The sequence below is a fragment of the Choloepus didactylus genome, chromosome X (assembly GCF_015220235.1).
Source record: "Choloepus didactylus isolate mChoDid1 chromosome X, mChoDid1.pri, whole genome shotgun sequence".
In the NCBI taxonomy this organism is placed as follows: domain Eukaryota; kingdom Metazoa; phylum Chordata; class Mammalia; order Pilosa; family Megalonychidae; genus Choloepus; species Choloepus didactylus.
Genome location: NC_051334.1, coordinates 152384257 through 152405896, shown reverse-complemented (window position 1 = coordinate 152405896; position 21640 = coordinate 152384257). Strand labels below are relative to the sequence as shown.

Genomic DNA, 21640 nt, shown 5'->3' with positions numbered 1-21640 from the left:
GTTTTTTGTTTCCCTTTTTGGGAGCCAGCAGCAAGACAGTCCATGGGGTCTGGGTGGGGAGGGGTGCCAGACCCCTGGTCGGTCGGGGGAACTTACAATGTTTGCTGTGATCTCAGCTTTTCTTCCAATTCCAAACTTGTGTCCAGTGAGTGACTGATTACTGGAGACCCCAAAAACACTGTTTCATATAGTTCTTGGGTAATTACCAGCTGCTCTAGAGGAGAGACTAAATTCTGCATCATCTTGCCCCACCTCAGTATTTGTTTTAAATAGAGTTACCTCTGTCTCCAGCTTCAGAAATGAAGAGCAAAAAACCATTAAGGCACCATTTCATTCTTCTAATAAGTAGACAATTCCTTCTAGATGAAAAGTATCTACATAGTCATAAATCTTTTATTTTTATTTTTTTTTACATTCTATATCACTTGGAATACTTTTTCAAACCTCCAACATATACCCCTTTCTTTCCTCCCTTTCTGTCCCACCATGTGATACTGATTCCTAGAGGAGGCTTCCTTTGTAGAGAATCATTGCTACAGCCTTGAGTGTATGCATGAATGTGATTAGAGGCAGGGAGGTTGTTAATCACTGCCCAGTAGTATTTTCTTCTCCTTTCCTCTCCTTCCCTTCCTCTTTCCTCCTTTTTTACCCCTTCCCCTCTTACTACTCCACTAATGTTGCAAGTAATTGAAATTTATATAAAGGACTTTAGCTGTGGGCTATGAGAGAGTGCAGTAAGACAAAGGAGTCTGTAGCCAGAGTTCTCATGCCTCATAGTTTCAGAAGCCTAAAAATCTGGAATCTTAGAGCTGTAGAACTTCTCTGGGTGGGACATAACTTTAATACAGAATTCATGGTGAGTTGGGGAATAATCTAATCAAAATGATCAGTGAAAATTAAAAATAGGGTTAAATTAAAGTATTATTTCTGTTAAGAATTTTGGAAAAGTGTTCAGGGATTTTCTTACTAAAAAGCTTGCCTCATAAGCAAAAACTTTAAGTATTATAATTTTAAAGTATGTCTACACATAGCTTTTGTAAAAAAGTAAAGAAAAAAGTTATATATATATGAATCTCAGGGGAAACCATTATTGTTTGGACCTTGTATTCCTATTCATAGTACCTTTGCCCCCAGGAGTAGTGTTTCGTGTTTCCAAGATAAGTAACTAAATGAAAGTGCCCTAACTTAGTGGGTTATGCAGTAATTGCAGACATCATGTATGTCAATGTAATTGTTGCAAATGTGAAACATGATCTAGTTTAAATTATAATTAATCACAAATAGGCAATAGTTCAGAAATGTAATGTTTCCATTTTAAAGATGTTAAATTTACTATCTTAGCTTCATGGATTTTTTTAACTTTTCAGACATTGGGCTTAGGCCCGAAGGAATGTCAAAAGTAAAAACTGACAGTACACATTTAACTATCATAATGACTTAGTAATTATGCTTAGCTGCTATATTCTCATCAAATAACTCTGCAATGTAGGAACTTCTATGCATATTGAGATTCCTATGGAAGCTATAGCATTAATGAAGTTGAGTTTTAAATTTCCCTAGGCTCAACCTAGACATTAAGAATATAAATGCAAATTAACAGAGAAGAACCAGCAGCTGTGAATACTAACACTAAAATCACATTTGTTTTCATTTAAATTTTACATAGACATCAGGGAAACTATTTCTCCCCATTTTCCAAGGAAATTATATTTAATAATTTGGAAGTCTTCCTATGAAGAAATATTGTGCACCATCTTTACATTACTTAGAAAACAGGCACTATTGAAAACTCTTTTTTAATTTAAATTAATTTTTTCATTCACAGATTTTAACAATTGTACACAACTTGTAACATAAAGATAGTGAAATCTCAAGGATAAGGTCACAATATATATGACCTCTCCCATTCATTATTCAGGATGGAAGAAAAGTTCCAAAGGGTACAATGTATGAGATTTAATGCTGGAAAAAATACATATGAAACTTGTTTAACTGGCTCCACTTAGGACCAGGCACAGCACAATAAATATAGAACTGAATCATCTTTTTAAGAGACTGTTGTAATTTTAATACATTCTTACTAAAAAATATGATTAGTGCACTAATCAGAAATTCTACAGCACATAGGTGGTGAAGGAACACTTAAAATGAGCATAGTTTCTCTAGCATCTTCACATTGTTTCTCTAGCATCTTCACACTTATACACTGGCATTCTTAAAAGGATACATTGCAAATTCAGAACAACAAAAAACTTGTCAAACTTTCTTCATCATATCATTCATTCCTATCACAATCCTAGTTTGCTGGTAGGTTTAAGGTATGAATAGAAAGTTTTTGAAATCCTTTTAATTTCTATCAGTCTTAGGACCTCTAATAGGAGGCCACATTGGAAGCAAACTGAATGAGCAGCACCATTAATTCTACATGTCAACAAATCATTGCATAATTTTTATCTGCCAATATTCTGAAAGATTAAATATACTATAGCTGAATTCTTATTGATTGCCTCTTTCCTTAATAGTCTGACAGAAATGTATTACCAAAAAATTTAAATAATAATATAATGAGGCATAAAATGAATACTTTATACTACCACATTTTGGTATTTGATATTGTTAGACATGTTTACACACCCTCTCCTCTTCCCATCGAGGAAACAATGGGGCCAGCACTATTGGTCAGAAAGAGTTAATGGGAAATTGTTGCTCCTGGAGCTGCTCTGCATTGTGCCTTATTATACAAAAATCAAAAATCATTATTATAAAAATATACTGAAGGCCGCTTCTGGTGCTGCTTGTGTGCTCGTTCGGTGTGGACCTGGTACCTCTTTTGTGAAGCGGCAGCTGAGGAGACCCCGGCTCTCGTCATGGCCGACGAAAAACCCAAGGAAGGAGTCAAGACTGAGAACAACGATCATATTAATTTGAAGGTGGCGGGGCAGGATGGTTCTGTGGTGCAGTTTAAGATTAAGAGGCATACACCACTTAGTAAACTAATGAAAGCCTATTGTGAACGACAGGGTTTGTCAATGAGGCAGATCAGATTCCGGTTTGACGGGCAGCCAATCAATGAAACAGACACACCTGCACAGTTGGAAATGGAGGATGAAGATACAATTGATGTGTTCCAGCAGCAGACAGGAGGTGTCTATTAAAACGGGAGCCTGCTACTTTACTCCAGAACTCTGTTCCTACAGACCAAGAATACATTCTCAATTAGAAAAACTGCAATTTGGTTCCACCACATCCTGACTACTACAGTATAGTTTTCTCTATTCTTTCATTTTTCCCTTCCCCATTCCTTTATTGTACATAAAGTAACTGGTGTATGTGCACAAGCATATTGCTTTTTTTTTTTTTTTTTTTTTTTAATAAATGGCCAATGGTATGTTTTGATTGACATCAAATGGAGATGGGATGGGGAAAAAAAATACTGGTTCTGTGAAAATACCCCCTTTCTCCATTAGTGGCATGCTCATTCAACTCTTATCTTTATATTCCAGTAAGTTATTTTGCTCTCACTGTTAACAAAAACCAACAACATAAAAAATCCTTGCATACCTTGTTCGATTGGAGAATTTTAATGTTTTTCATTTATCATTGTAAAACCAAGGACAATTTTATAACTTTTTTGTACGTAGCTGTTACATGTAGGGCAATCTGTCTTTAAGTAGGGATAAATTACTCTAAAAGAAATGAATCCTAGATAGTTTTCCCTTCAAGTCAAGCGTCTTGTTGTTTAAATAAACTTCTTGTTTAAAATGAAAAAAAAAAAAAAAAAAAAAAAAAAAAAAAAATATACTGAAAAGAGAGAATGAAATTATCTTGTTTTCTACACAACACAGATTCTGCTATCATCAGATATAAGAATTTCATTCCGATCAAAGAGAATAGAAATTGTTATGCTGCTGTGGCTATAGATGTTTTAAGAAAACTTTGAGCCAGTTAGTAAAAAACTACACGAAAGAAAATATTTCTACAAATGGTAAGCTGGCTGTTTAGAAATGCAATGTGCAAACAAATGTGCAAACATGTGACACGTTTCATTATTTTGTGAAAACATAATGCCACTGTGGCCCCAAGAAATAATAAAGCCCAGCTGATCATTAAAGGTGCAAACATTTCAACTACTACTAAAAATCTGCTGTGGCATTTTAATGCTGATCACATTGCTACATCATTTTAAGAAACTTTGGCTTCTAAGATGTTTGAGGAAAAGAAACAGGGTATGATGTGGATAAAGTTTTAAGTGATTTTTTAAAATGTAATTTTAAAAAGATTTTCCTAGTAATGCAGTACAATAGCCCTTGATACTGAATTTTTCCTAGTGAAATAAAATATGATCTAATAAGATGATTTTAATCTAAGTTTGACTGCCTAGTTCTATTTTCACTATTTTTGAGGGTACTGATTCATATATTATGCTGAACCCCACAATTGCCTATTTTGAAAATAGTATAGTTCCCAACAGTTTCCCCCAAATATTCCTGATTTATACTGGGGAAACAATGCATAATCATTCATGTTTCAAAAATGGAAATATTTCCTGCAAAGTAGTTACTTAGCAAAATGCTAAGTTGCAAATAACCTTATTACATAGATATTGAGTTATTTCACAGAGCAACTGTCAAAAGGTATAGAAATCTGGCTTTCCATTCCAAATCCATTACAAATAGAATATATGCAGTAGTACTGTTTATAATTTAATGGTGAAGAGTAAAGAGCAAACCTAGGACAAGGGATGTCAGCCTACATACAAGTTTACAGTAATGTAGCCATCTTATATCATGTTTACTACATTCACCACCAAAGATAAAGAATCAGGGAGGCCCTTTAAACATGGGAACAAGGGAATGTTTGTTTTATTTAAGACCTAGAAAATAAGCAGGGAAACAAATTACACATATAAGCACTAGTCTCAAGCTGCACAATGAAGAAGTAAAAGGCTTGAGATGAGAAATTTGGGAAAATTCATACATGAATTTGATGAGAACAAAAGAGGAAAGAAATCACAGTTCTAATCTTCAAGGACACAGAATGCATTCTGCATATCTTCAAGAAGCTGTGCATAGTCTGCCTTGATCTTTGCCACACCAACTTTCACTGGATCCTTGAATTTCATGGAGGAAAGTTTATAGAGGATCTCCCCCATACGCTTATGGATAATGGACCAAGTAATTTTATTGTCACTTTGGGCATGGTTTCAACAATTCTATGGGCCATATCACAAAATGCAATCATGTTGAACAGTATCCTTACTGTATTGTAGAATGGGCAGAACATGTCATAAGGAGTATAACCAATTTGTTGTAGGAAACCATCTTTGATAAATTTTGCTACCTCCAGAGTGATTTTATCCATTTCTGCTGAAGAAGTCTTTCCCACAAATTGTACAATTTCTGCCAGGTCTTCTTCTTCCTATAGAATCTCCTTAGCTTTGGTCCTAAGAGGAACAAGCTCTGTGAAGTGTTTATCGTTGTACTCATCCAAGGCATGCATGTACTTGATGTAGCTGATCAGCCAATTGACAGAGGGGAAATGCTTACATTGAGTTAGTTTCTTATCTAATCCCCAGAACACCTGAACAATAACAAGAGTAGCTGCTGTAACTGGACCAGAAAAATCACCACCAGGTGGAAAACTTGCTCCTGCATGCTGACAGTCCCTTCTCTTTCAGGATTTCCAAGACAATTTACCCTGCCTACTTGCTTATAGAAAGAGTCCAGAAGGGCATCAAGATATGCAGGATATCCACTATCTGCAGGCATTTCAGCTAAGTGACCAGAGATTTCTCTAAGGGCCTCAGCCCATCTGGAGGTGGGGTCAGCCATCATACTGAGGTGACAGCCCATGTCTTGGATATATTCTGGCAGTGTAATTCCAGTATAAATGGAGGCTTCTCTAGCAGCAACACATATGTTGGAACTGTTGGCTACCAAACTGTTCTCTTCATAATCAATTCTACCTTACCATAAGCATCAATTGTGAGCTCTGGAAAGTTCCAGAAAACTTCAGACATCTCATTTCCTCTTTCACCACATCCTACATAGATGATGACATCATGGTTGGAATACTTGGAAAGAGACTGTGATATCACGTCTTTCCACAGCCAAAAGCCCCAGCAATAGCACCAGCTATTCCTTGTACACATGGGAAATCTCTGTTGATTGAAATCTCTGTCAAGTCAACAATAGACAATTGGCTGGCAGCTTCTCAGTACAGGCCATACTTGGACCATGCTGAATTTCTCCTTTACACATTCAAATTCAAACTCCAAGACAACATCAGAGGTACCATAGTTCCCAAGTGGAGCAATGTCAGTTACAGTTCCTCTGTTTCATGGTGGTAACATGGTTTTATGTCTGATGAGCAAATTCTCATTGGCAATTCCATAAATATCTCCAACAGTGATATAACTACCAACCTGTAGGCTTTTGCAAAATGTAAAATCCCAGTTGATATCTTTGCTCAGAGCAGACACATTTACTCCCCTGGAGATGTAGATGCCTTGGGAATGACTAAATAAAGGACAGAACATGCTCCAGAATAGCAGCTCCAGGGTCCCACCACCTGAACAAGGACTTGTATACCCATAGTGACTGCCTACTTGGAGAAACCGAGAGGCTGTGTTCAAGATGGGTGACTGTCCAGCCTGGAATGCCAGTGAGCCAGCTGAGGGTGTGGAGGGAAGTAGCCTTCCATACCCTGGGCACCCTACAAAGTACTAAGCACAGGGGATAACCCATCACATACCCACAGCTGAGAGCTTCCATGCCAGGGAATGGTGGTTTGAGCAGGCAATCATGGAAGGGGTTGTGTTCCATGCCTGATGCAGCCATCTTTGCAGTTGCTTAGGAGATGGCCTTTCATGGTACCAGGGCCTTTTGTGGCACCAGGGCAGGGACTTTGTGGTGGCCTAGAAGATAGCCTTTTGTGGCCCCAGGGCCAGGACTTTGTAGTTGGCTGGAAGATAACTTTCTACAGCCCAGCAGCCAGAAGTTTCATTGAGGGAACTTGGGATTTGGTGTGCTTGTGTTGGCATACCCTCTTCCTCGATAGAGGCTCAAGGTGCCCACAGCATAGAGACAGGGGTACTGCAGGAAAGCCAGGAGCCCCCCCCCCACCAATCCCAGGGACATGTAGTGCATGACAGAGAGGGATAGTGGGGAATTTGAACTGGAAGGTGAGAAATAAGATCTGCAGCCCCAGAGAACACCATCTGCAGACCCAGGAATGGCCAGGACCACAGGGCCCTGGAGCAGACTCTCTGTTAAACTGCACAGGACATTCCCCCCACCCATAGGACTGACGGTCCCCAGTGCACATGGAAAATTGGTGCACTGGAACCCCATATGATTTGGACTCCCACTCAGTACATAAATGAAGTTGAGGGGAACTGACTTAAGGGTAAAAGGTGGCTCAGGAGTGTCACCTGATGGCAGGTCAGGAAAGTGCATGCCACCAAGTTGTAACTCTGTTTAATTATAGATAAATGCTTAAATAATCATGCATACTCTAAGATAATCCTATCAAGATGAGGCCAAATATCAAGAGGCCAAAAACAACAGAAAATTACAAAGCATATGAAGAAACTAGAAGAGATGGATAATGCAAATATCCAAATGAAAAACCCAGAGGAGACATAGAACCTGGAACAAGTAATCAAATGAGTACTCACAAACATTAATACTATGGCTTAGGATATAAAGGACATGAAGAAGACCCTAGAAGGGCATAAAGAAGAATTTGCAAGAGTAAATAAAAAATAGTGGATCTTATGGAAATAAAAGATACTGTTGATCAAATTAAAAATATTCTTGAGACACATACCACTATATTTGAAGAGGTAGAGAACCGAATTAGCAAATGCAAAGATAGGGTAATGGAAAGTGAAAGTACAAAAGAACTAATAGTGAAAAAAATTGAAAAATTTGAAAGGGATCTCAGGAAAATGATGGACAATATGAAGCATACAAATATAAGAATTATCAGTGTCCCAGAAGGGGAAGAGAAGAGTAAGGGCTATGGGGAGTATTTGAAGATATTACTGAGGAAAATTTCCCAGCTCTTCTAAATAATGTAAATATGCAAGCAGAAATGCCCAACTAACTCCAAATAGAACAAATCCAAATAAACCTACTCTGAGACATATTCTGACCAGATTGTCTAATGCTAAAGAGAATGAGAAAGTTCTGAAAGCAGCAAGAGAGAAGCAATTTACCACATAAAAGGGAAACAATATAAGATTGAGGACCAACTTTTCAGGGGGCATTATAGAGGTGAGAAGACAGTGGTATGGTCTATTTAAAATTCAGAAAGAGAAAAATTGTCAGCCAAGAATTCCTTAACCAGCAAAACTCTACTTTAAAATTGAAAGAGAGCTTAAAATTTTCTAAGATAAACAAATGCTGAGAGAATCTGTTAACAAGAGACCTGCCCTACAAGAACTACTAAGGGGAGCTCTACCAACTGAGAAAAAAAGGAAGGAGAGAGAGCTCTGGAGAAGGGTACAGAACTGAAGAGTCTTAGTAAGGGTACCTTAAAGGAAATAAAGAGAGAGAGAGTAAAAAAAGATCTGACAGATAAAAAAACAAAGATAAGATGGCTGATTCCAGAACAGCCATCACAGTAATAACATTGAATGTGAATGGATTAAACTCCACAATTAAAATATATAGATTGAAAGAATGGATTAAAAAATATGAACAATCAATATGTTGTTTACAAGAGACTCATCTTAGACCTTGCGACACAATGAAATTGAAAGTGAAAAGATGGAAAAAAATATTCCATGCAAGCTATAGAAAAAAGAAAGTAGGGCTAGCAATACTAATTTCCGATAAAAGAGACTTTAAATCCAAAAATGTTATAAGAAACAAAGAAGGACACTATATACTAATAAAAAGGACAATTCACCAAGAAGAAATAACAATTATAAATGTTTATGCACCCAAAGTTCTCCAAAGAATATGAGACAAATATTGGCAAAACTGTAGGAAATAATAGGTGTTTCCACAATAATTGTGGGAGGCTTCAATACAACATTCTCTCCTATAGATAGATATCTAGACAGAAGACCACTGAGAACTTAAAAATGGGATAAATGCATTAGATTTAACAGATATATATAAAATATTACATCCCAAATTACCAGGATATACATTCTTCTCTAGTGATCATGGAACTTTCTCCAGGAAAGATCATATGCTGAGGCATAAAACAAGGCTCAAAAATTCAAAAAGATTAAAGTTATTCAAAACACATTCTCTGACCACAATGGAATACAAACAGAAGTTAATAACTATCAAAGAACCAGAACAATTACAAATATGTGGAGGTAAAATAACACTCTTAAACAATCAGTAGGTCAAAGAAAAATTTGCAAGAGAAATTGCTAAACATCTAGAGATGAATGAAAATTAGAACACAATATATCAAAGTTTATGGAATGCAGCAAAGGCAGTATTGTGAGGGATATTTATAGCTCTAAATGCATACATTTTAAAGGAAGAAAGAGCTAAAATCAAAGAACTAATGAAACAAGTGAAGAAGCTATAAAATGATCAGCAAACTAATACTAAAGCATGTGGAAGAAAATAATAACAAGATTAAGGCAGAAATAAATGATACGGAAAACAAAATAAAAAAGAAACAATAGAGAGAATAAATAATGCCAAAAGTTGGTTCTATGAAAAGATCAACAAGATTGACAAACCCTTAGCTGGATTGCAAAGCCAAAAAGAGAGAAGACCAATATAAACAAAATAAGGAATGAGAAAAGTGATATTACTGTGGATCCTGAAGAAATTAAAAAAAATATATAAGAGGAGACTATGAACAACTGTATGCCAATGAACTGGATAATGTAGAGGAAATGGACAATTTCCTGGAAACGTATGAACAACCTAGACTGACCAGAGAAGAAACAGAAGACCTCAACCAACCAATCACAAGCAAAGAGATCCAAACAGTCATCAAAAAACTTCCCACAAATAAATGCCTAGGGCTAGATGGCTTCACAGGGGAATTCTACCAAACTTTCCAAAAAGAACTGACACCAATCTTACTTAAACTCTTTCAAAACATCAAAGAAAATGGAACACTACCTAACACATTTTATGAAGCTAGCATCAATCTAATACCAAAACCAGGCAAAGATGCCACCAAAAAGGAAAACTACAGACCAATCTCCCTAATGAATAGAGATGCAAAAATTCTCAACAAAATACTTGCAAATTGATTCCAAAGACACATTAAAAAAATCATACACTGCGACCAAGTGGGGTTCATTCCAGGCATGCAAGGATGGTTCAACATAAGAAAATCAATCAATGTATTACAACACATTAACAAATCAAAAGAGAAAAATCAAATGATCATCTCAATAGATGTTGAAAAAGCATTCAAAAAAATCCAACATCCCTTTTTGATAAAAACACTTCAAAAGGTAGGAATTGAAGGAAACTTCCTCAATATGATAAAAGCATATAAGAAAAACCCACAGCCAGCATAGCACTCAATGGCAAGAAACTGAAAGCCTTCCCTCTAAGATCAGGAATGAGACAAGGATGCCCACTGTCACCACTGTTATTTAACACTGTGCTAGAAGTGCTAGCCAGGACAATCTGGCAAGACAAAGAAATAAAAGCCATCCAAACTGGGAAGGAAGAAGTAAAACTGTCACTGTTTGCAGATGATATGATCTTATATCTGGAAAACTCTTAGAAATTGATGATAAAGATACCAGAGTTAATAAACAAATTTAGCAAAGTAGCAGGATACAAGATTAATGCACATAAGTCAGTAGTGTTTCTGTATGCTAGAAATGAACAAAATTAAGAGACACTCAAGAAAAAGATACCATTTTCCATAGCAACTAAAAAAGTCAAGTACCTAGGAATAAAGTTAACCAAAAATGTAAAAGACCTACATGTAAAAGATGTAAAAGAAAACTACATAACTCTACTAAAAGAAATAGAAAGGGATCTTAAAAGATGGAAAGAAATTCCATGTTCATGGATAGGAAGGCAAAATGTCATTAAGATGTCAATTCTACCCAAACTCATCTACAGATTCAATGCAATCCCTATCAAAAGTCCATCAACCTACTTTGCAGACTTGGAAAAGCTTGTTATCAAATTTATTTGGAAAGGGAAGATGCCTTGAGTTGCTAAAAACCCTCTAAAAAAGAAAAATGAAGTGGGAGGACTTACAGTCCCTGACTTTGAAGCTTATTATAAAGCCACAGTAGTCAAAACAGCATGGTACTGGCGCAAAGACAGACATATTGATCAATGGAATCAAATTGAGAATTCGGAGATAGACCCCCAGATCTATGGCTGACTGATCTTTGATAAGGCCCCCAAAGCCACTGAACTGGGACATAACATTCTTTTCAACAATTGGGGCTGGGAGAGTTGGATATCCATACCCAAAAGAATTAAAGAGGACCCCTATCTCACATGCTACACAAAGATTAACTCAAAGTATGTTCTAGTTTGCTAATGCTTCTGGGATGCAAAACACCAGAAATGGATTGGCTTTTATAAAGGGGGTTTATTTGGTTATACAGTTACAGTCTTAAAGTCATAAAGTGTCCAAGGTAACACATCAACAATCAGGTACCTTCACTGGAGGATGGTCAGTGGTGTCCGGAAAACCTCTGTTAGCTGGGAAGGCACGTGGCTGGCATCTGCTCCAAAGTTCTGGTTTCAAAATGGCTTTCTCCCAAGATGTTCCTCTCTAGGCTGACATTCGTCAAAAATGTCACTCTTAGTTGCTCTTGGGATGTTTGTCCTCTCTTAGCTTCTCCAGAGAAAGAGTCTGCTTTCAACAGCCGTCTTCAAACTGTCTCTCATCTCAGCTACACTCTCAGCTTCTGTGTGTTCTTCAAAGTGTCCCTCTTGGCTGTAGCTCCTCTTCAAAATGTCACTCTCAGCTGCACTGAGTTCCCCCTGTCGGTTAGCTCATTTATATGGCTCCAGTGACTCAACTTAGACCCACCCCGAATGGGTGGGGTAACACCTCCATGGAAATTATCCAATCAGAGTCATCACCCACAGTTGGGTGGGGCAGATCTCCACAGAAACACTCAAAGAACTACAATCTAATCAACACTGATACGTCAGTTGACACAAGATTACATCAAAGAATATGGCCTTTTCTGGGGGACATAATACATTCAAACCAGCACAAAGTGGATCAAAGACAGTACTATAAAACTCCTAGAAGATAATGTAGGGAAACATCTTCAAGACCTTGTATTTGGTGGACACTTCCTAGACCTTACACCCAAAGCACAAGCAACTAAAAAACAAAAGACAAATGGGAACTCAAGCTTAGAAGTTTCTGTACCTCAAAGGAAATTTTCAAAAAGGTGAAGAGGCAGCCAACTTAATGTGAAAACATTTTTGGAAACCATGTGTCTGACAAAAGGCTGAATCTTTCATATATAAAGAAATCTTACAACTCAATGACAGTAGTACAGACAGCCCAATTATAAAATGGGCAAAAGATATGAAAAGACAGTTTATCTGAAGAGGAAATACAAAGGGCCAAGACACACATGAAAAAATATTCAGCTTCACTAGCTATTAGAGAGATGCAAATTAAGACCACAATGAGATACCATCTCACACCAATTGGAATGGCTACCATTAAACAAACAGGAAACTACAAATGCTGGAGAGGATGTGGAGAAATTGGAACTCTTATTCATTGTTGGTGGGACTGTATAATGGTTCAGTCACTCTGGAAGTCAGCCTGGCATTTCCTTAGAAAACTAGATATAGAGTTACCCCTCAATCCAGCAATTGCACTTCTCGGTATATACCCGGAAGATCTGAAAGCAGTGACATGAACAGATATCTGCATGCCAATGCTCATAGCAGCATTATTCACAATTGCCAAGAGATGGAAACAACCCAAATATCCTTCAACAAAGGAGTGGATAAATAAAATGTGGTATATATACACAATGGAATACTACGCGGCAGTAAGAAGGAACGATCTCGTGAAACATATGACAACATGGATGAACCTTGAAGACATAATGCTGAGCAAAATAAGCCGGGCACAAAAAAGAGAAATATTATATGCTACCACTAATGTGAACATTGAAAAATGTAAAGTAAATGGCTTATAATGTAGAATGTAGGGGGAGTAGTGATAGAGAGCAATTAAGGAAGGGGGAACAATAACCCAATAAGAACAGATAAGCTTTTGTGGGTAGATTTAACATCTTGGGAATGCCCAGGAATGAATATGTTTTTTTTTAATATTCATTTTATTGAGATATATCCACATACCACGCAGTCATACAAAACAAATCGTACATTTGATTGTTCACAGTACCATTACATAGTTGTACATTCATCACCAAAATCAATCCCCGACACCCTCATTACCACACACACAAAAATAACCAGAATAATAATTAAAGTGAAAAAGAGCAACTAAAGTAAAAAAGAACACTGGGTGCCCTTGTCTGTTTGTTTGTTTGTTTGTTTCCTTCCCCCACCTTTCCACTCATCCATCCACAAACTAGACAAAGGGGAGTGTGATCCCTATGGCCCCCCCAATCCCACTGTCCCCCCTCATAAGCCACATTTTTATACAATTGTCTTCAAGATTCATGGGTTCTGGGTTGTAGTTTGATAGTTTCAGGTATCTACCACCAGCTACCCCAATTCATTAGAACCTAAAAAGGGTTGTCTATATTGTGCATAAGAGTGCCCACCAGAGTGACCTCTTGGCTCCTTTTGGAATCTCTCTGCCACTGAAGCTTATTTCATTTACGGTTTGTTAATTTCTGTTGGGTATGGTAGGAACAAGTTCAAAAAAATGTTGCTATATCAGATTATTTTCTTGGGGTAGAGTAGGAACATGTTGGAAATAACGTAGTTATTTTAGGTTAGTTTTCTTCTTATTCCCTTGTTATGGATTGTTTGAAATGTTTTTTTGTATGTTTTTATTTTTTGAATTTTTTTGATGTAGTTAATAGTTAATTAAAAAAAGAGTTAATTAAAAAACAAAAACAAAAACAATGGAAAAAATATGCAGAGCCCCCTTGAGGAGCTGGTGGAGAATACAGGGTTGTTGGGCTTCCCCACCTCAATGGTTGCTGATGTGCTCACAGACATAGGGGACTGGTGGTTTGATGGGCTGAGCCCTCTACCATGGGACTTGCCCTTGGGAAGACTGTTGCTGCAAAGGTGAGGCTAGTCCTGCCTATAATTGTGCCTAAGGGTCTCTTCCTGAATGCTTCTTTGTTGATCAGATGTGGCCCTCTCTCTCTAGCTAAGCCAACTTGGCAGGTGAAATCACTGCCCTCCCCCCCTACGTGGGATCAGACATTCAGGGGAGTGAATCTCCCTGGCAATGTGGGATATGACTCCCAGGGAGGAATCTAGACCCAGCATTGTGGGATGGAGAACATCTTCTTGACCAAAAGGGGGATATGAAATGAAATGAAATAAGCTTCAGTGGCATAGAGATTCCAAAAGGAGCTGAGAGGTCACTCTGGTGGGCACTCTTACACACAATATAGAGAACCCTTTTTAGGTTCCAATGAATTGGAATAGCTAGCAATAAATACCTGAGACTATCAAACTACAACCCAGAACCCTTGAACCTTGAAGACTATCATATAAAAATGTAGCTTATGAGGTGTGACAATGATTAGGAAAGCCATATGGACCACACTCCCCTTTGTCCAGTGTATGGATGGATGAGGAGAAAAATGGGGGTAGAAAAAAAAAAAGGTACCCAGTGTTCTTTTTTACTTTAATTGCTCTTTTTCACTTTAATTTTTATTCTTATTATTTTTGTGTGTGTCATAATGAAAATGTTCAAAAACTAATTTTGGTGATGAAAGCACAACTATATAATGGTACTGTGAACAATTGATTGTATGCTTTGTATGACTACATGGTATGTATGGTATGTGACTATATCTCAGTAAAATTGAATGTAAAAAAAAACCCAGAAAAAAAAAATAAATAAATAAAATGAAAGGCAAAGATAGGTGTGGGAATTGTGCAGATTAGTTCTGTTTTTATGTTTTAATAGCTTTCTTATTACAGAAGTAATACATAATTGTTATGAAAAATAAAGTATAGAAAAATATAAAAGAGAAAATTAAAATAGCTAGCAATCCCATGCATAATTATTAATATTGTGATTTATTTCCCCAGTCCTTTCTCCATGCCTCTATTTATAAATATTTTAGTTTCAGGTTCTTTGTGCAAACATGGGATTATATGCTTTTGTAATTTCCCTTTTTTTCAATTGAAAAATATATTGTGGATAAGTTCAGTTTTAAACACATTTAGTTTGAAGTAATTTTGAAACATAATTTTGAAACATTTGAAACAAATGTCCAGCCCAGTTGTTAGAAATGGAGCCTAGGGGAAATGTTGGGGCAGGAGATATGGTCTGAAACATGTTAATGTAGAAGCAATTACTGAAACCTGGAAATGGGGTGAGAACATTCACATTTTTCAAAGTGTGGGTTACTAGGTTAAGAAAGCAATTGATTCTGTTGGAATAGAATAGATAATTTCAGAATGCATCACAGATAGTAGTTGTAAGTAAGCATAAGGATTGCAATGTAAAAATCAATTTCTTATTGTGGGTGTAAGGATTGTGCCTTTAGGAACAGTAAAACACATTGATATGAGGGAAACAACAACGAGTTTTAAGAAAAAAAATAAAAGGTCAATGGCTTTGTGAGTTCTATCTATTGATGTTTACTGTATTAGAAATTAAAAGAGCCAAAAATTAAATATTTATTCATTAATGTACGTAAAATAACAATATTACATGAATTACATGCTAACATAAACAACATTTTCTTGAAGAATTACTGTATTTTCTAAAACAAAACATTATTGGAAAGAATGGCATTATTTTTGCAAATATCTTTAATGCCTGGATTAATAGAAGACAGTTAAATTCTCATTTCTACTTCTGGATGCAATTCATTGATGTACACTTGTGAAAGAATGTGAATGAAAAGGCAAATAATACTTAGTATTATTATGAAAATAATTTTCACTGCACAGAGACCCTAAAAGGGACTATGGAAATGCCAGGGGTCTCTGGACAAAACTTTGATAATGGCTAGTATATGACATGGAATGGTCAGGAAGAATAACAATAGAAAAGTTTTGTTATGTGATAGTTAGCAAATATAAGATTTGATCAACACAGGTAAAGATCTTTTCAACTGTAAATCAGATCATATCACATCTTCCCTGAATTCCCATTGTCCTTAGGGAAAATTCCAAAATCCATATCAAGGCCTCCAAGGCCTTGTATGATTTGTCTCCTTTCTGCCTCTCTGGCCTCATCTTTTTTTTAAATGTAATTTTATTGAGATATATTCACACACCATACAATCCATCCAAAATATAAAATCAGTGGTTCACAGTATCACCACACAGTGTACATTCATCGCCATGATCATCCCTTGAACATTTGCATCACTCCTTGGGCCTCATCTTATATCACTCCTTCCCTCACACTACTTATGCTCACTATACTCCAGATACACAGGCAGTCCTTATGTTCCTTGACACTGCCATGACCTTTCTCAGATAAGATACCATGTAGATTCTGTTTCTCTGTGCCTGGAAGGACGACTACTACACATGCTCTAGGCCTCAGGTAATAGGCACTGCCTCATGGAAGCCCACCTAACTGCCCCAACCCCAATCTATATTGAGTGACCTCTGTTACTCTCTTGCCAATGCCTCGTTCTTTTCCTTCAGTGCATTCATCACTTTAGAACTATTTATTTCATTGTGGGATTGGTTATGTCTGTCTCTTGTCACTAGACTGTAATCTCCACAAGGGCAAGGAACAGGTGTGTTTGGTTTACCCCTCTATTTCAAGTAATAAGCACTGAGTAGGTCCAGAGAATATGCTCTATAAATCTTTAGTGAATGGAAGTATGAATGAGAGAATGAAGATGCATTTCAGGACCCTGTTTTCTCAGTCTAAGAAGGAATTATTCATATTTACTGTGTTGTATAGAAAATGATATCCTAGTTCCCAATTTTTATTTAAAATACATTTTAAAATCTGTTTATGATAGACTATTCTAATTATTGTTAGCATCTAATGGCAATTGTTAATGTCTGTGACTATAAAAGCCTTCTTATGGCCATTATTAAAAGCAAGTGCTTCAGAAGCACTAAATACTTTAGTTACTACAATATAAATTAATAGTTATCTGTGAGTCAATCATGATAATAATTCACTTGAAAGGTTATGATGATGAGGTCACAAGGTTTGAGAGAAGTTCAAGTGCATTTTAAATGCCAACAGAACAATCCTAATTGTTCAACACTCTTTTCAAATTCTTTTTCTGGAGTGTAATTTCATTTCTCAAACAGAAATCATGGTGCGTTTTGAAATCAATTTTTCCCCTTTTCAACAACCGTGATAGTTAAAAACTGCCAAAAAGTAATATTCTTAAATTATTTCCAATAAAAAGACAAGCACTAGCATAAAACTAGTTCTCAGTTCTGCAAGGGAAGGCATTATGTTATCTTTATGAGGTTACAAATTATTGCTATTGCCATATTTGTTTATGTGTATGCATATCAAATATAAGTGAATTTTATACAAATTAAAGACCAAGGTGTTATTCTTTTAACTGTCTATAATTTTAATTTTAGGCAGTTGCTTGAATCTATTATAGCAATAATACAAATGAATTGCCATTGCACCCTATTGACAAGCCATGGTTTCTGAAGGTTATGATTAATCTGTATTAAGGATACATTCTATTTTGAGAGTAAAGTACAGCAGCATTGATGGGGTCTTTCTAACAAGGGATCTTCTATATGAATGTATACTTCCATGAGCAGGGCTTGTCATGTGGAATACAAACTGACTTGTCAAACCCCCAAGTTTAAAAAAAAAAATTGCTTCTCCCTGGAACTCCAGTCAGAAGTGGATCCATGGGGTTCATTTGGATTCTAAATAGGAATAGGTTAAAAAAAAAAAAAAAAAAAACTTTAACTGCCTTGTCAGATTTTCTCCTGAGCTTTACTTGGGTGTCTGAGAAATAAGATTTCTGGCTCTGTTAGGAACAGATGGATGCAGAATCCTGACTACCAACTGTTCACATCCAGGCTCAAGTGAGCTTCCTCCAGTGTGGCTGCTTTCCCCACAGGGGCCCACAGTCAGCTTGAAATGGGCCGTCCCTAGCTGCAGGCTGGTGATTGCAATTTTACAACCCTGTTTACTTGAGGTCTTTGGGTAGAAAATCGTTAAGCTACCTTTCCTGCTTCCAACGATTGTAGCCAAAAGTTAAGTTGCCAGCACCATTCATAGTTTTGGTAGCTGATGTCAGGATGGCATTGTTATCAATTGCAATAGGAAATAATGGGTCACTCCAACAAGTACATATTGAAAGTGTGCATTGGAAAACATCTCCTCATTAGACAAACAACCAAACAAAACTCCTTCATTTCAGATGGTACACATTGATTTTCTTTATGTAATTGTTATTGACTTTAGTTTTCTAGTATTCTGCTTATACTCTTATTTATGAGGGTACTTAGAAATAAGATTGAAATAAGTTAAATTTTCCACTATGCATTCTTCACAGAGAATGCAACCTATAGATTAAATATATACATTTTAGAAAGTCAAGGCAAAAATTTCTAAATATTGTGCTCTAGGAATGAATTGTTCTAGGTACATGGTAACAGCCATTCAATATGTGCTTGTTGATAAGCGAGTTGTTCACAAAACTTTGAACATCACTTTGCTTCTTTAAGTCTCAATGTCTTTACCTGCTGACAGTGCTGGCATAGTTCCTGGAACATAGTAGATGCTCCATAAGCATTTGATGAATTGAATTTATGTAATTACATTAGTTCCAGGAATAAAGGTATAAGGGTGCATGAGTGCGTGCTTGTTTGTTTGTGTCTTCGTTAACAAAAAGTCTTCTTTTTTTGTTATTGTTCCTGGATTTTTATTATTATTTTTTTCAAATGCAATTTTATTGAGATATATTCACATACCATATAATCCAACCAAAGTATCATCACATAGTTGTTCATTCATCACCACAATCAATTTTAGAATGTTTTCATTGCTCCAAAAAAGAAATAAAAATAAAAAAGAAAACCCAAAATATCCCATATTTTTATCCCTCCATTACTTTTTTTGACAGTTTTATTCACACAGCATACAATCTATCCTAAGTGTACTATCAGTGGCTCTTGGTATAATCATATAGTTAGGCATTCACTACTAAAGTTAATATGAGAACATTCTCATTTCTTCCAAAGAAAAAAAAATCCCATACCCCTTATATCCCCCTTTTATTGATATTTAGCTTTGGTATAGTGCCTTTGTAACAATTAATGCAAGAATATTACAACGTTACTGTTAACTATAGTCCTTAGTTTACAGGAATTGTATTTTTCTCAGACACCACCCTATTATTAACACCTTGTAATAGTGACATATTTCTATCCTAGTTCAAGTAAGAACTTTTTTATATTTATACAATTAACAACCATCATTGTCCACTCTAGGTTTTGCTAAGTTATACAGGCCGTTTTTATCCTCTAGCATTCCTTCTGGTGACATACATGACTCTAGCTTTCCTCTTTCAACCATACTCACACTCAACTTTGTTCATTATACTATAATATTGTGTTACTGTCACGCAGTACTGTGCTATCCCCTTCTTAATCTTTACCATCAACCTTATTGAACATTCTGTACTCGTTAAGCACTGATTGCCCAATTCTGCCCTCTTTCTATCTCCTGATAACCTAAAAAGCATCTCTTTTAAAATTCCTGGCAAATTATTTGAATAATATAAACTAAGCAACTGGGTGACTGCCCTATGGAGAGTGGATGTTCCATTACAATTGGTTATATTGTCCTTTTGATTGGCCATTCTGAAACTAGCAATTTAATGTGCCTCTTACCGTTATCCACATTTGAAATAGGACTTCTTGGTCTCATAAGAAAATTCTGCAATTTCCTGTTGCTTAAATGTGTCTAGAGGATTTCTAAAGTTGAATCAATGCTTTAGGAAGTTCGCCTACAGTATCAAGATATTGACCTCTAGAAGCAGTATATCAGTGCTCAGGGAAAGACCTGTGACAGAGCCCTCTGTATTTTGTTATTAGGAAGGGAACACTGTTTTTCAGGGAAGCAAAGGGAGACATGCAGACCAAATAAATTAAGGACACCAAGGAACTGTGGGAAGATGGATAAGGAAAATGAGAGGGAAGAATGTGAAAGAAAATATGAAGAGGAGGCAGTAGAGAAGAGATTAAACAGATTGCTAAATTCAGGAGCTAAACAAGCTGTGCCCTTTCACAAAATCCCTAGGTATCAAGTGTCCCTTCCTCCCAGTATCTTCAAAAATGATTAGCAATGAGATAGTGAGAGTTAAGAAGGAGAAGAGCATTGTTTTAAACCCTATATTGCATCTCCATCCCATTCTGCCACAATTCCCTTTTCATTAATGAGGAGCTCTTTCCTTAATAACTGGCCACAGAATTTCCTTAGGCTCAGCGTATTTCTAGTCATTTTTGGAAAAGTGACTCAATATATATTTTTTTCTTTTTCCTCAACTCTTATGTGGGGATTGAGGAGGCATCCTAGAAGTCTTTTCTCCTACAGTTCCATACTTACGGGTTTGGGCAGTTCTTAATATGGAATATTTCATTTATTTAGTAAAAGGTTTTGTTTTGGGGGGGGGTTCAAAGACTTTTAGAAAGGTTTCAGGGAGGTTTACATATTGGTGGCAAGAAACAGGTCTTATGGCTATCCTTTCCGCACTGCTTTTTCCATAAAGCCCAACAGAGAAACGGTACTGGAAGGAGTTGCCATCCTCCTACTGAGTCGGGTTGTCATCTTTTGTTTCTTTGTAGGTAGCTAGGTGGGGCGGGGGAGAAGGGGCGGAAGCCGGGAGGGGAGGGCGGAGCAGCAGGGATCCAAATGATTCCCGCCTGAAACTGAAAGCGGTGTTGGGAAAGGGAAGATGGGAATAAACGTGTTCTTGAGTTCCAGTTTCTTCCCCCGAAAGAGTACAGCTCGGTATATTTCCTCCCCCTCGGTGGTGTGATGGGCTTACAATGCTCCCTCTTTGCAAATACCTGTATCAAAAGCCGGGAATATGGAAACACAAGGTTCCGAGATCTCCCCCTTGGTATCACCTTATACTACTGCCTTCGGGAGACCGAATCTAGTCCCCCTGCTCAGGAGCGCTGAGAACATCCAGCCCGGAAGCTTTCCTCTGGCAGCTGCCGCCACCCAGGGAGGGAAACAGCTAGAAGCTTTGGTGAGCGCCCGCTGCGCGGAGAGCAGCTCTTCCTGGTAATTAGCGCCAGCCAAGGTTCCAAACCTGCCTTATTGCAACCCCTAGCGGGCTCCCAAATCTGCAGTAGCTTCTCGCGTTCCTGTCCCTGCTCTTGCAGAGGAAAATTACAAAAGTGCACGCACACACACATTCACACACGCTCTTTTCTTCACTCAAGAAAACCATCAGTAAACGTCCTTCGTTCAAAGAGGGCTCGACTCTTCCAGCTCTCTTTACTTTACCTAGAGGTTAGCAGTCCTTGAGAACACAAGCGGGGCTCGCTCACTGCTCTGCGCG

General features: G+C 37.1%; 1 protein-coding gene and 1 pseudogene across 1 annotated transcript; one reads left to right on the top strand and one right to left on the bottom strand.

Annotated features, from left to right (window-relative positions):
• The first annotated feature begins 2784 nt into the window (after positions 1-2784).
• LOC119523640 (small ubiquitin-related modifier 2) lies at positions 2785-3367 on the top strand. Its single transcript, XM_037822445.1, has one exon. It carries the CDS (start codon positions 2868-2870, stop codon positions 3153-3155), a length of 288 nt encoding a protein of 95 aa, XP_037678373.1. The 5' UTR covers positions 2785-2867; the 3' UTR covers positions 3156-3367.
• A 1650-nt stretch (positions 3368-5017) lies between these two features.
• LOC119522401 lies at positions 5018-20874 on the bottom strand (annotated as a pseudogene).
• Between the last annotated feature and the right edge of the window lie 766 nt (positions 20875-21640).

What these genes read in the sequence shown, in the direction of transcription:
- LOC119523640 (XM_037822445.1), top strand. Translation starts at nt 2,868, where the DNA reads ATGGCCGACGAAAAACCCAAGGAAGGAGTCAAGACTGAGAACAACGAT.